General features: G+C 46.8%; 1 protein-coding gene across 1 annotated transcript in view; it reads left to right on the top strand.

Moving 5' to 3' along the window:
• Itpr2 (inositol 1,4,5-trisphosphate receptor type 2) overlaps positions 1-13,887 on the top strand; it is a 411,976-nt gene that overhangs the window by 119,306 nt on the left and 278,783 nt on the right. Inside the window, exons 14-16 of the mRNA XM_075982281.1 lie at positions 3,163-3,304; positions 5,112-5,273; positions 11,044-11,216. Coding sequence (XP_075838396.1) covers positions 3,163-3,304; positions 5,112-5,273; positions 11,044-11,216 — 477 coding nt within the window. The remainder of the gene's footprint in view (positions 1-3,162; positions 3,305-5,111; positions 5,274-11,043; positions 11,217-13,887) is intronic.

Genomic DNA, 13,887 nt, shown 5'->3' on the forward strand with positions numbered 1-13,887 from the left:
GGGAACATGACTCAATGGTGCAGTGTTTGTTCAGCCAGCACAAGGCTGTTCTGCACTTGCTTCCAAACCCAGCACCTTACATGTCTTTATGCAACAAACAGAGCTGCACGGAGGTTCTTATCAATGCTTCATATGAATTATGGTGCACCCTCCTTCTTTCCTTTCCTCCTTCTCTCCCTTCTTCCCTTTCTTCCTCCCCTGCCCGCCTTCTCTTCCTCTTTAACTCCTTCCTTCCCTCCCTCCTCCTTCTTTTTGTCTGATATTCTCTCCATTCCTCCCTCCCTTTCTTTCTGTGAGACCAGGTCTCGTATAGCTCAGGGTGTCCTTGGACTCTCTATGTAGCCTTGAACTCATTAGCTTCTCTTTTATAATCTGCTTTGACAAAGCTCCGTGTGCTATTGTCTGTATCCTTTTGATACTGTCTTATAATTGCTATTTTTTTCTTATAACCTGAACTTTTTATTTCTCAGATATCTGCTGGTTCTTTGCCTATCCATCTACTCTTCATTTGTATTTACTATTTTATTTAAAATTGTATATTATAATTATATATTCATATATAATTTGTGGCAAGTCATTTCTCTGTCTGCGGAGGACTGACGACACACTCATTTAAATGTCACTTAGGAATGGCGTTGTCACTTGGATCTCATTAACGATGAATCCGCCTTCTGATTTTTAGCATGAAGGCTGTCTTCCCTAATGTCACTTTTCTGTGTGTTTTGGAATTTAGTTATGAGGGCTTTCCGTGGGTGGAACATTACTGCCTTTCTCTCTGTGCTCATTCATTTCTTAACCTGCTGGCATGGCCTCCCCCTGACACCTTTCCACTAGTCCACACTGAGGGGTGCTGTTGAGGGCGAGAAGTCATACTCTATGATGAGGTGAGGCTTGTGAGTCCTTGTGACCATAGGTGGGACAGCCCCATCTCTGTGCTTCCTGCCTTCCTGCAGCCCACAAGGGTTCTGGATTCTCAAGGCTTTCTGCAAGGGGGACCCTTTTCCACCAATGTCTTTGCAGCTGCAGCTTGGCTCCTCCCACATCCTTCCAACACTGCTACATTGTCCTTACTCTTTGTTGAGTTATTCTTACTTTGTTCTCTACCCATGTGGCCTTTTATATTTTCAGATGTGTGTCCTTTAAAATACATAATCTGTATCTTACCTAACTTTGCTAAATCTGACAGGAAGTCTGTTGCCTGGCTTTTCTCAGGGGCGTGTGAGCAGACAGTTAGCACCTCAGACAGGGAACCTATGTCAGACCAAGTGATGCTGCCAGCGCGTCTCACAGGAGAGCTAACAATTGGAATATGGATGAGGGGTGACTTACAGGAGTGTGGTTGACTCAAGAGGCAGCTACATCACTGAGAGCTACCCCAGCAGGGATGATGAGACACATGGCCGCTATGCAGGAAGCTCCCTGTAGGCAGATCCACGTCCCCTCTCTGCCACAGTCTCTCCGCCACAGCTCTCCTCACAGCATCCCCCACAGTCCTAGAGTTCTGGCAGCAATCTTGTGAGTCTTGCTGGTTTCTGCTTCCCAGACAAGTGAGGTTTTGTTTACTTTCTCAGTCTCATGAGCCCTACCCTCCCGTCCAGGCTAGAAGGTTTGAACATGGAGGAATTACTTTAAACTAAGTCACAGAGAAAATCACTTATTAAAAGAAAATTAGTAAGACTGCATGAGTTATAGGGCAATAACCAGCCAGTATAGAATTGAACAGAAGTTTGAGTTTAGCTGACAGTTGTTTCTTGGCATATGAGTAAACAAGCAAACATTAGTTTTTCTTATATTTTATTTTATTATATATGGATACACACACACACACACACACACACGACTGTTTAGCCCAAGGAGGCCAGAAGAGGGCATCAGATCCCCTGGAGCTGGAGTCACAGATGGTTGTGAGATGCCATGTGGGTGCCGGGAACTGAACCTAGGTCCTTTGGGAGACCAGCTAATGCTTTTAACCACTGAGCTACCTCTCTAGCCCAAGAACATTGTCTTGATGGAGAAGAAGCTTGGTGTCTTTGGCTATCAGCCTCATCCTCACCAGGGGCGCCTCTATACATTTGGGTGCTGTACGGTGATGCTCCATCAAAACCTAAGCCATAAAAGACACTCACAGCAGATGTCCCCTCTTCTGGTGTTTACAGCCTTCCCATCTCCTCTTCCATGGCTTTGTGAGACTTAGATGCAGGGGATGCACACAGACATTAATTAGACACCAGCCTGAGTCTCTGTATTTCTACTGTTGTGTATCTCTGTAATAGTCTCCATCTGTTGCAAAAAGAAACTTCTTTGAGCACACAAAAGCCTCAAAGAACCACACTATCATATTTTATGAACTCCAAGGGACAAGAATTCTCATTTTGAGGCTCATGACACATTTGTTCTCAAGACTTACAGGATTTTGCTTAATAACCATTTATAATATTTGATTAGTGTTGGAATTGGAGTCGTGGGAGGAAATACTGTCAAAATTAAGCAGCAATTGCATTAGATATTATATTTTGTTAATGAAAGGATGGAGATAGAGACAGAGACCCACACTGGAGCACTAGACTGAGCTCCCAAGGTCCCAATGAGGAGCAGAAGGAGGGAGAACATGAGCAAAGAAGTCGGGACCACGAGGGGTGCACCCACCCACTGAGACAGTGGAGCTGATATACTGGGAGCTCACCAAGGCCAGCTGGACTGTGACTGAAAAAGCATGGGTTAAAACTGGACTCACTGAACATGGCGAACAATGAGGGCTGATGAGAAGTCAAGGACAATGGCACGGGGTTTTGATCCTATGCAATGTGCTGGCTTTGTGGGAGCCTAGCCAGTTTGGATGTTCACCTTCCTAGATATGGACAGAGGGGGGAGGACCTAGGACTTACCACAGGGCAGGGAACCCTGACTGCTCTTTGGACTGGAGAGGGAGGGGGAGAGGAGTGGGAGGAGGGGGAGAAGGGTGGGAGGAGGGGGAGAAGGGTGGGAGGAGGGGGAGGGAAATGGGAGGCTGGGAGGAGGTGGAAACTTGTTTTTTTTCTTCCTTTTCTCAATAAAAAAAAGAAGGTAAAGTGCAAAAAAAAATAGTTTAACTTCCCTTGTATTTAAGTTCTCAGACTTAATTTTTAATAGTCCCAAATTGTGGCAATCTTTCCTTTGCGATAGGTTTGTCACGAAGTTGTTGGAAGACCTCATCTTCTTTGTGGCTGACGTGACTAACAATGGACAGGACGTTCTGGATGTGGTCATCACCAAGCCAAACCGGGAAAGGCAGAAACTCATGAGGGAACAGAACATCCTGGCACAGGTGAGTTGCTTCATGAACCAGGTCTGCACATTTTATGTTCTGAGCTACAGTATCAGTCATGCCCTGCTGCGTAACAAATGACACCTCGACACTCATTTTAGTTTCTGTGAGTTTTAAATGTAAGAGTGGGGTCTGTGGGGTGTTTTTGCTCAGGGGCATTCTCAGAGGAAAGGTCAAGGCTTAGGTAGGGCCACTGTCATCTCAAGAGTGGACTGAGAGGGGATCCACTTCCTAGATGGTTCATAGAGTTTGTTACAAGTCTGCCTCAAGACAGTGTTAGCTCTCAGTGATGGTTAGTGTTAGCTCCCAGTGATGGTCAGTGTTAGCTTCCAGTGATGGTCAGTGTTAGCTCCCAGTGATGGTTAGTGTTAGCTCCCAGTGATGGTCAGTGTTAGCTTCCAGTGATGGTTAGTGTTAGTGTCTGGTGATGGTTAGTGTTAGCTCCCAGTGATGGTCAGTGTTTGCTTCTGGTGATGGTTAGTGTTAGCTTCAGGTGATGGTTAGTGTTAGTGTCTGGTGATGGTCAGTGTTAGCATCTGGTTATGGTAAGTGTTAGCATCTGGTTATGGTAAGTGTTAGCGTCTGGTTATGGTAAGTGTTAGCGTCTGGTGATGGTCAGTGTTAGTGTCTGGTGATGGTTAGTGTTAGCGTCTGGTGATGGTCAGTGTTAGCATCTGGTTATGGTCAGTGTTAGCGTCTGGTTATGGTCAGTGTTAGCATCTGGTTATGGTTAGTGTTAGCATCTGGTTATGGTTAGTGTTAGCATCTGGTTATGGTCAGTGTTAGCATCTGGTTATGGTTAGTGTTAGCGTCTGGTGATGGTCAGTGTTAGCATCTGGTTATGGTAAGTGTTAGCTTCCACTGATGGTTGTGTTAGCTGCAGCTGGTCGGCTCCAGAATCACTGGGAGATGAGCGCCAAGCCTGTAAGGGACAGCCCTGATTAGGGTTAGTTGATGTAGGAAGATTCATTAACTAAGGTCAGCCCATCCCCTGGTGGACATCTTAGGCTGGAGAGCGTGGAGAGAGATCTGAGCACTGTGCTCATTGCTCTGAACTCATGGCTGGTCTTCATCTCCTGTTCCTCCACTGAGAACTTAGCCTGCTGGCTCCTCTCTGGGGGGCAAGAATGTGGCTGCCTGGGAATGGGGGTGGGGATGCGGGGCTAGGAGGGAGGGGCTAGGAGTCTCCCTGATTGCTTCCTTGTTAACTTCTCAATGGTTGATACTTTCATTCTTGTGGCCACTTCATTCTGTGAGCAGTGGATGAACTCTCTGAAAAAGACTTTTATGTATTTGGAATCTCTGCCATTAGGTGCATATGTATTTGGAGTTTTTTCCTTTTGCTTAAAATGAGGTAAGGGTGACATTTGGAAGCCATTACCTGATGTAAGTTTCAGGTAAAAAGTAGACTTTTTTTTTTTTTACATTATTTTGATATGGGAAAGTTCCAGAAAAAAACAGAATAATAAAATCATATAGAAAATATATTTTAATTTATCTGTAGCTTGTTACAAATACCTTTGTATTTTCCATCTTAATAAAATACAATTTCTAAATAAAATTAGTCGTGTCATTGATGTAGCAGACTTGCTAGCTTCGGGTACTCTTGTAAGCGTAGGTGTTTGGTTTGACAGTGTGGTATTTATTTTTCAGGACTAACGACCGTTAAGTACCTTCCACCTTTGCACCAATTCCACTCACATATTTCTGCAGGACTTTTAAGTCCTCGTTATTTGTTAAAAGCGCAAACAGGTCGTAAAGCTTGTACGTGAGTGGATCAGAACAGGAGGATCTTCTTATCTTCTAGGTGTTCGGGATCCTTAAGGCTCCTTTCAAGGAGAAGGCGGGAGAGGGCTCCATGCTGAGGCTGGAGGACCTGGGCGACCAGCGCTACGCGCCCTACAAGTACGTGCTGCGCCTCTGCTACCGCGTGCTGCGGCATTCGCAGCAGGACTACAGGAAGAACCAGGTGGGTCCGGAGCTCTAGCCGGAGGTGTTGGGTGCCGGTCAGTGGTCAAGTGCAGACCGTGGAGGCAGAAACCGGACTTTGCAAGGACAGGCTTTGCTTTATGTGGGGAGCTCAGAGGCCGTCTCTAAGGACTGTTAGGAGCTAAGGCTTGCAGGTGGGGATGCTGTTTATCTGTGCAGGATCGATCCTGGCTCCTGCTGAGCATGGTATCCTGGACTTTTCTCGTGCCTTGCTGTATGTGCACCTACTAAGATATCGTCTTGTGGCAAAGATCCAACAGGCACCTGAAGCAGGAGAAGGGACTGAGGGGAGGAATAGGAGGGGGGCAGAGGGCTGAGATGCTCAGGGACTGGGGAGCTCTGTGAGTGGTGGGGGACTGGGAGCCGTCTACATGACTGTACGGGAGCAGGCATTTGAGGTACCCAGGGTAATCAGATTGGTTACTTTTCTTCCCTGGGTCCAAATTCCTGACAAGAAGATCAAGAGAGGGAGGGCTTGTTTGGAGCCACAGTTTGAAGGTGTTCAGACTACCCTGGAGGGAAAGCACAGGGTGACCCCTTGCCTCTTGGCAGCACAAGAAGGGAGAACAAACAGGAAGTTGGATTATAAAGCCGCAAGGTCCACCCCCAGTGACTCACTTCCTCCAAGGGAGGCTCTACCTGAAGACTCAGGCTCTCACAACTCCGCCCCCTGCTGGGGACCAAGTGTTCAGCCGCACTTCTGTGCAAGGGGGTAGAAAAAGAATGATACCGGAAAGGTGGCCGTGGTCCTAGGGCAGCCTCGGCTGTGGAGGCCTGGGGTGGTGTGTGGCTTGTAGACCAAAGCTGTAATCTGCTAGTGAAATTTATTTCAAGTCTCAGTCTGTCTAAAAAATATGTAATTGAGTCCAGAGAGATGTCTCTGTGGTTAAGAGCACTGGCTTCTCTTCCAGAGGACCTGGGTTCAATTCTCCGTGCTCACAGGGCCGCTCATGTCTGGCTGTAACTCCAGTCCCAGGGGATCCAGCGTCCCCTTCTGGCCTCTGCTGGCACGGCAGGCACATGGGTGTACATACATACCTGCAGACAAAATGCATACACACTAAATATAGGTAGTCTTTAAAAATCTGTAATATTTCACATTATGTTCAATAATGCAAATGTTTGACATAAATTTATTCATGTATTGATCACATAACATTTTTTTTCTTCATGTATTTCTTATCTAGTAGGAGGATCTATGTATTACTGGTGGTTTTTTCTTTTTCTTTTTTTCGAGACAGGGTTTCTCTGTGTAGCCCTGGCTGTCCTGGAACTCACTGTATAGACAAGGCTGACCTCAAACTCAAAGATCTGCCTGCCTCTGCCTCCTAAGTGCTGGAATTAAAGGCATGAGTCTTAGTTCCTGAGGGACTATGACCTGAGAGAGGGTTAGGGGGCGGGGCCTGAGACTCAGAGCTCAAGGCTATGGATCAGGAGGGAGGAGGTTGAGGCAAGCGAGCAACACTCAACTTGCCCTCATTTTGTTTCAAGCTTGGCAGTTTTAACAAATCAACTCAGTTTAAATAGCACCGAGTTAAGATAAGGAACGGAGACCGAGGAGCTGAGTGAGGCACTCAAACTTACATTTTTTGTGTGTGTTTTGTTTTTTTTTTTCTGGTATTGGGAAACAAACTTGGCACCAGGTGGGCACTGTGACTTGGCTATATCCCCAAATGCCAGACTACAGTTTTAAGAATGAATCCAGTGTGTAAACCCAGATTCTGAGTCATCTCCGAGAACCTGGAAGTATTTTGGCAAGAAAAGATTTTTTTTTTCTCCTTAAGGAAGACTGTGTTAAAATATGTTGGCTTTGGAATTCAGCTTCGAGATTAAGAGAGGTCCAAAAAGAATATTTAAAACAGATTAGCTAGACAGTTAATAATATGTCAAGAAACAGGAGCAAACTGACAGTTTTAACGGGCCCTTAAACGTATCCTGTATTTAGATGCATGCCATATAATATATAATAGATGCCTCCAATGCCATCCTGGTGACGAACCTCGTACTTTCTGGTTGAAATGCTGCTGCTGGGAGCACACTGCCAGTTTCACCACATTCCCGTAGGATGGCAGTGTAGACAGGGTCCTTCCTGTCTCCACGGGAAGGAATAGATCCAGAAGGCTAAGACAGACTTTAGGCATTGGGGATGTGGCACTGGAGCATCCTGGACAGCGCCTGACAGCTGTAAGGATATTGTGGCAAGGAAGGCCTGGAGGCAGATGGCTGTGTGGTAATGGCTGCATAAGACAGTGGTTTGCTCACCTCTGGAACCAGGTGTTCAGAGTACCGGGTGGGGGTCTGCCCTGAAAACACCCATCTTCCTGTCAAGTAAACACATTTGAGCACACACACAATCACCTGCTGGGTAGGTGTTTACGCGGTCTCTAGATTCCTTACATTGTGTCACTGCTGGAGGATATACTCCTGTCTTGTGCTCTCCTCCACTCCCCGCTCCCCTCTCCTCCCCTTTCCACTCATCTCCTCTTGAGCTAAGTCACTGATCTGACCAAGGAACAAGGACTCCTGGGTGGCTCACTGAGGGTCAATTCCCTGACCCCATCTGTTTCTGCAGAGCCTCATGACTCTAAGCCATAGCTGGAACCCTTTTTTTCCTGTTCTGTTGAATTAAGTATGTTTGCATTTGCTCAGATGGGACACCTCTAGCATCCCCAGAGACCCTGGAACCATTTCAGAAGTGGTAGTGGGAAGATTGTGGGAGCTGGAGGCCGGGGTGGGAGCCCTGTGAAATGCTGTCTTCAGAACATGACACGATGCTGCATTCATGAGCATGCAGTAGCCGAGCCAGCTGCCTGTGACCTGCACACACAGACAGGTCTTTAACCAAAAATGGAAGACCTTGAATGTGGGCTTAAAAGGAATCCCACACTAGCTCAGAATTGAGGATAATAGAAGGTTATTAATTTAGGGGTAGACTCACCAATCAATATCCTCTGCTGGAGCAGAGACCAGCTGTTGAAATAAGAGCGGCGGGGCTGCGTCCCCGGCACCCAGCCGCCCGCATGGCTAGCTCTAGCTTATGCCCCGAAATAATTACACGGAAACTGTATTCCTTTAAACACCGCCTGGCCCATTATATCTAGCCTTTTCTCAGCTAACTCTCGCACCTGGACTAGCCCATTTCTTATAATCTGTGTAGCCCACAAGCTGGCTTACCAGGAATGATCTTAACCTGCATCTGCCTGGAGTGGGAGAATCATGGCAACTCACTGACTCAGCTTTTTTCTCCCAGCCTTCTGTTCTGTTTACTCCACCCACCTATGTTTTAACCTATGAGGGCCAAGCAGTTTCTTTATTGCTTAACCAATGAAATCAACAGATAGAAAGATGACACTCCCACATCAACCAGCAACTAAATCTCACAGCTGGAAAAGAGGCCAGATGCATGCTTTACATTGGCATAAATAATATAAGAGGCCATGCCCTGTGGGCGGCTGTAGGATTTCCTACAGCAGTGGGCAGCACCGCTCTGTGGGCTGGGCCCAGGACTAAATGAAAAGAACGTGATCCCCGCTCCTGGTTGAGTGCCATCTGCCCTGGCTTCCTGACCACAGTGAACTGTATCCATTGAAGTGAGCCACAGCAAGCCACTCCTCTAGCTACTACAGATAGCTTTCTGGTGGTTTATGGGAAAAGATTTTAAAATGTAGGGAGAAAAGGGTTAGTTTTTGCTTTGGTTATCTAATTTTCGATTGTCTCCACCTGCATTTAAACATTAGATCAAGAGTTCATGTGTGAGTTAGTGCCAACCCAGGTATTAATGTTGTGCTTGGGTTTATTATTATTTAGAGAACTCGATAGCACCTCTAATTTCATTAATTATTCATTAGCATCTCGGAAGCTTACTCCCCCCAGAGTATGGTTCTGATGGTCATAAAAGTGTGTAAGTCAACACGCAGCTTTAAGGTGACACGGGCAGAGGACTTTACTTTAGTTAATTGACCACCCATTCTCAGGACATCATTCCAGAGGCCACAAAATGATTCCTAGATTATAATTAGATTTGTGCAACCAATGTTATTTTCAAGAACTAGGTACATTCTGGTAAATTTCGCTCAAGGCAAAAACCGCTTTCTAATCAATAAATTATCTCATCATCAACACAGAGGTGTGTTCCCAAGGAGAAACCCCCAGGAATAGAAAACGTTTGCTCATTGAAGGAGTTACATTCTTTAGCTCCAAGGTTCTATGGATGTGTGGTTGATACACAGAGTGTAAAAACAAGTGAGTGTGGTTTGGGACATAGGAAGTGAGATGAAGGACAAGGAGCAGGGATGAAGTTGGCTCAGCAGCACTGACTTCCCTTCTTGAGGGTCTGGGTTCAGTTCCCAGCATCGACACAGGGGCTTCCAACTGCCTCTAACCCCAGTTCCAGGATGTCTGATGCCCTCTTCTGGCGTCTGTGAGTACTGCATGCATGTGGCGCACATCCACACACAAATAACAGATATTAAAAAAGAAAGGAACAGGAAGCAGATTGAATAGTGCGTAGTTGAGCCTCCCATAGCGCATTAGTGACCCCTCTTTCCCTGTGAGAATAACATTTGGCCTTTGCCACAACTCACAAGGACTCACTCTATTTTTTTTAAAAAAAAAACAAATTATCACTTAATCAAGCTGACTCTCTCTTATACAGTTAAAATGATTTATTTTATGTTATGGGTGTTCCCCTGCCTGTGTGTGTGTGCTCCATGTGTGTGCCTGGTGTCTGTGGTTTCCCCTACCACAGGACCGTTGCAGGTGCCACTCGGTTGCTTGGCACGCCTCTCCCATGGCTGCTGTCCTTACATCACATCCTCTTCATCTTTGCGTCCATGTCCTTTCTCTCCAGCCTCTCTGCTCCGCTGTTGCCTCTTGTCTCCGTTCATTCACTCACCCGCATGTGAAAGTGCATCTGTTTGCTTGTTTTCCCTCTTTGCTGCTCCATGTAATCTCCAGAGAGAGCTTTCCCGTGGACTGCCACGTTCACGGCTTCCCACAGAGAGCTTTCCCGTGGACAGCCACGTTCACAGCTTCCCACAGAGACCTTTCCCATGGACAGCCACGTTCACAGCTTCCCACAGAGGGTCCAGAACTTTGGACGCCATCACAAAATAGTGATTGCATGCTGGATCTAATCAATAACTTGAGCTATTGTGTGATTCCATTGGATTGCTCCTTAATGATAAGCGTGCTAAAGTTTTGATATTATTTATCAGAGACGATTTTGTTGGTGATTCTAGTGTCAGTCAGAGGAAAACAAACAAACAAACAAACATCTGGAGTCCAAGTGGAGCGTTCAGATGGCCACACCCATCTCAGGCTCCAGGACTGAGTATGGCCACACCCATCTCAGGCTTCAGGACCGAGCATGGCCACACCCATCTCAGGCTCCAGGACCAGGCATCAGCCAGTCACATTCTTGTTAGAAATTATCCTATCCCCAGAATTGATTATTCTAACTTCTGGTGAGAGTCAGAGGGCCCCTTGAGCCTGGTGAAATTCTAAGCCATGGCGTAAAAGTGAATTTAGATTTGCTTTTCTCACTTATGAGAGTGTCAGTACCCATTTTAAAAAAATAATGGTCAGAGACATAGCTTTTAATAAATTAGTTATTTGCGGCACTGAGGATGGAACCTTGAGCTTTCACGAGCCAGGCAAGCGATCTTCCACAAAGCTCCACCCCAGCCTTCAGTTACAGGTTGGATTTTGTGACGTGGATACCTTTCCCTGACGTCTCTCCCTCTCCACAGGAATATATCGCTAAGAACTTCTGCGTTATGCAGTCCCAGATTGGCTACGATATTTTGGCAGAAGATACGATCACAGCCCTGTTACACAACAACCGCAAACTACTGGAGAAACACATCACAGCAAAAGAGATCGAGACCTTCGTCAGCTTGCTCAGGAGGAATCGGGAGCCCAGGTCTGCTCTAGGGGATGGTGGGGCCCTAGCCCAGCTCTGCACTGGCAAGGATGGGAGAGCTTTTAAAATTTTATTTTAAGTTCAAAAAGTTGAGTATCTCTGGGCTTTTAATCCCAGCACTGTGGTGGCATAGACAGGTGGATCTCTGTGAGCTCGAGGCCAGTCTGGTCTACAGAGTGAGTTCCAGGACAGCCACCAAAGCTACAGAGAAACCCTGTCTCAATAAACAAAATAAAAACCAAAACCAAGCCCGGGTGATGGTGGCGCACGCCTTTAATCCCAGCACTCGGGAGGTAGAGGCAGGCGGATCTCTGTGAGTTCGAGGCCAGCCTGGTCTACAAGAGCTACCAGGACAGGAACCAAAAAGCTACGGAGAAACCCTGTCTCGAAATCCAAAAAAAAAAGAAAAAAAAACCCCAAAACCAACAAAATGTAGAAAATGCCAGGCTAGCTAAGGATACAACAATTGTATTTTATTTACTATAAGTGCAAAACTCATGAAACAGTGAAACAGGAAATGAGAAGTCCAAGCACAGCAATGTCCCATGGGGAGAAGGCGCAGAGAGTGCACATGGACGTGCACACGCTTTTACCTGGGTCCCAGCGAAGCCACGCCTTAACTAAGACCCACCTCTTAAAGATTGTTGGTTAACAAAGCTTACCCCATCAACAAAAGATAAACATCTCTTCAGCATTGACTCTTGACGGGCAGGCGATGCGGTTCTGTGACAGCCAGCGGTGTGTGGTAAACAGTTCTGCTTCCCATTCCATCAGGTCCTTGAGAGACATTGTTTCCGCGTCTCTGTGGTGCTGGGGAATCTAACCTAGGAAAGGGATTGCCTGCTGCACTGCACCCCAGCCCTAGACTGACATTCAAATGCACTCACTGGCTTTTCAAAATATAGTCATGTGTTTTCACACCTGTAATCCCGGCTGCTCAGGAGGCTGAGGCAGGAGGATTACAGGAACTGTGTTACAACAGTGAGTTTAAGGACAGCATGGGAAGTTAGTAAGGCAGACAGCGTGGGAACTTAGTGGGGCGGACAGCGTGGGAACTTAGTGGGGTGGACAGCGTGGGAACTTAGTAGGGCCCTGTAGTAAAATCAATCTAAAACACTGTTGAGGCTTTGGCCCAGTGGGAGAACGTGAGGCCCCAGGTTTAATTCCCAGTTCTGCAAAAAGAAGGCACAAAAAACCCAAAACATATTCCCATAGCCTCACGCAGGTGCCCAGCTTGCAACTGTGGGCCACATGGGTCCTAGGAGAGCTGTGAATGGGGGCTAACACATTTATGGGCCATGGCACCATCCTGCGGTGTCCAAAGATTGGGCACTCCTGGTGGGCGCCTCACTTAAATATTATACGAAGCATTCTCACGGCATTAGTGTTGTGCATTGCTATCTAGATTTTAATAAAATGAAGGGAATGACTTATTATCCATTTCTATTTTGGTACTGGGAATTGAACCTAGGGCCTGATGTTTTGTTTTATTTTCCTCTCACAACTGTAGGCCAAGCTGGCCTGGAACTCACTTCCGGTTGAGGCAATCCTGCCTCAGCCTTCCCAGTGTCAAGATGACTCAGTGACCACCACACTTGGGGGCTACTGAGCTCTCACCCACAGTTTAGGAAGGAGAAAATGAAAGACAGACAGCATCCTGGTGAGCACCCCCGACCGAGTTAGGGAGGGGGTGCCAGGTCTGAGGGGGTTGCACAGGAAGGGGGTGACAGGTCTGAGGGGGTTGCATTCTCTCTTTTCACTCCTTGCTGCCTTAGATGGGCACAGTGAATGCAGACTAGCCAAAGACACCCACTGTGCTTACTCTGCTAAGTTCTGTAACAGTGAATGCTAGAAGGTGCACAGGGCCCTCTCCTGTGACCTACCATCCTCTCCTGTGTCTGACGGTTCTTTCCTGTGACCGACCGTCTCCTCCTGTGACTGACCATCCACTCCTGTGACCGACGGTCCTCTCCTGTGACTGACCATCCCCTCCTGTGACTGACTGTCCCCTCCTGTGACCGACCGTCCACTCCTGTGACCAACCGTCCCCTCCTGTGACCGACCGTACCCTCCTGTGACTGACTGTCCCCTCCTGTGACCGACCATCCACTCCTGTGACCGACCATCCCCTCCTGTGACTGACTGTCCCGTCCTGTGACTGACCATCCCCTCCTGTGACCAACCGTCCCCTCCTGTGACCGTCCCCTGCTGTGATCGACCATCCACTCCTGTGACCGATTGCCCTTTCCTGAAGCATGCTTCCTAACCCTGTCATATACTCACTTTGTTTTGCTTTTTTATTGGTATTTGGTTTTGGAGACACTCACTTGAAGGAAGATAAATGATTTTCTAAACATGAATCCTTGTGCTAATTGGATGAATATCACCTAAAAAATAGAAGCAAACACACCCATTCTAAACAAGGCTTATATGTAACAGAAAGTGTTGTTTAATTTGCTTTTAATGATGCGGTAGATGAGCAGAACACAGAAAAACCTCTGCATGAAACAATATTAAAACCGCATCAACACGGGCTTCTTCTATTAAGTTCCAAATTATATTTCTGTTGTGATGATTTTATTAAAATGTTTTGTCGGGCTGGCGAGATGGTACAGGGGTAAAAGCATTTGCTGCTGAAGCCTGAGTTCAGTCCCCAGATGTCTGGTAGGAG

This window comes from Microtus pennsylvanicus, chromosome 8 (assembly GCF_037038515.1).
Source record: "Microtus pennsylvanicus isolate mMicPen1 chromosome 8, mMicPen1.hap1, whole genome shotgun sequence".
NCBI lineage: Eukaryota > Metazoa > Chordata > Mammalia > Rodentia > Cricetidae > Microtus > Microtus pennsylvanicus.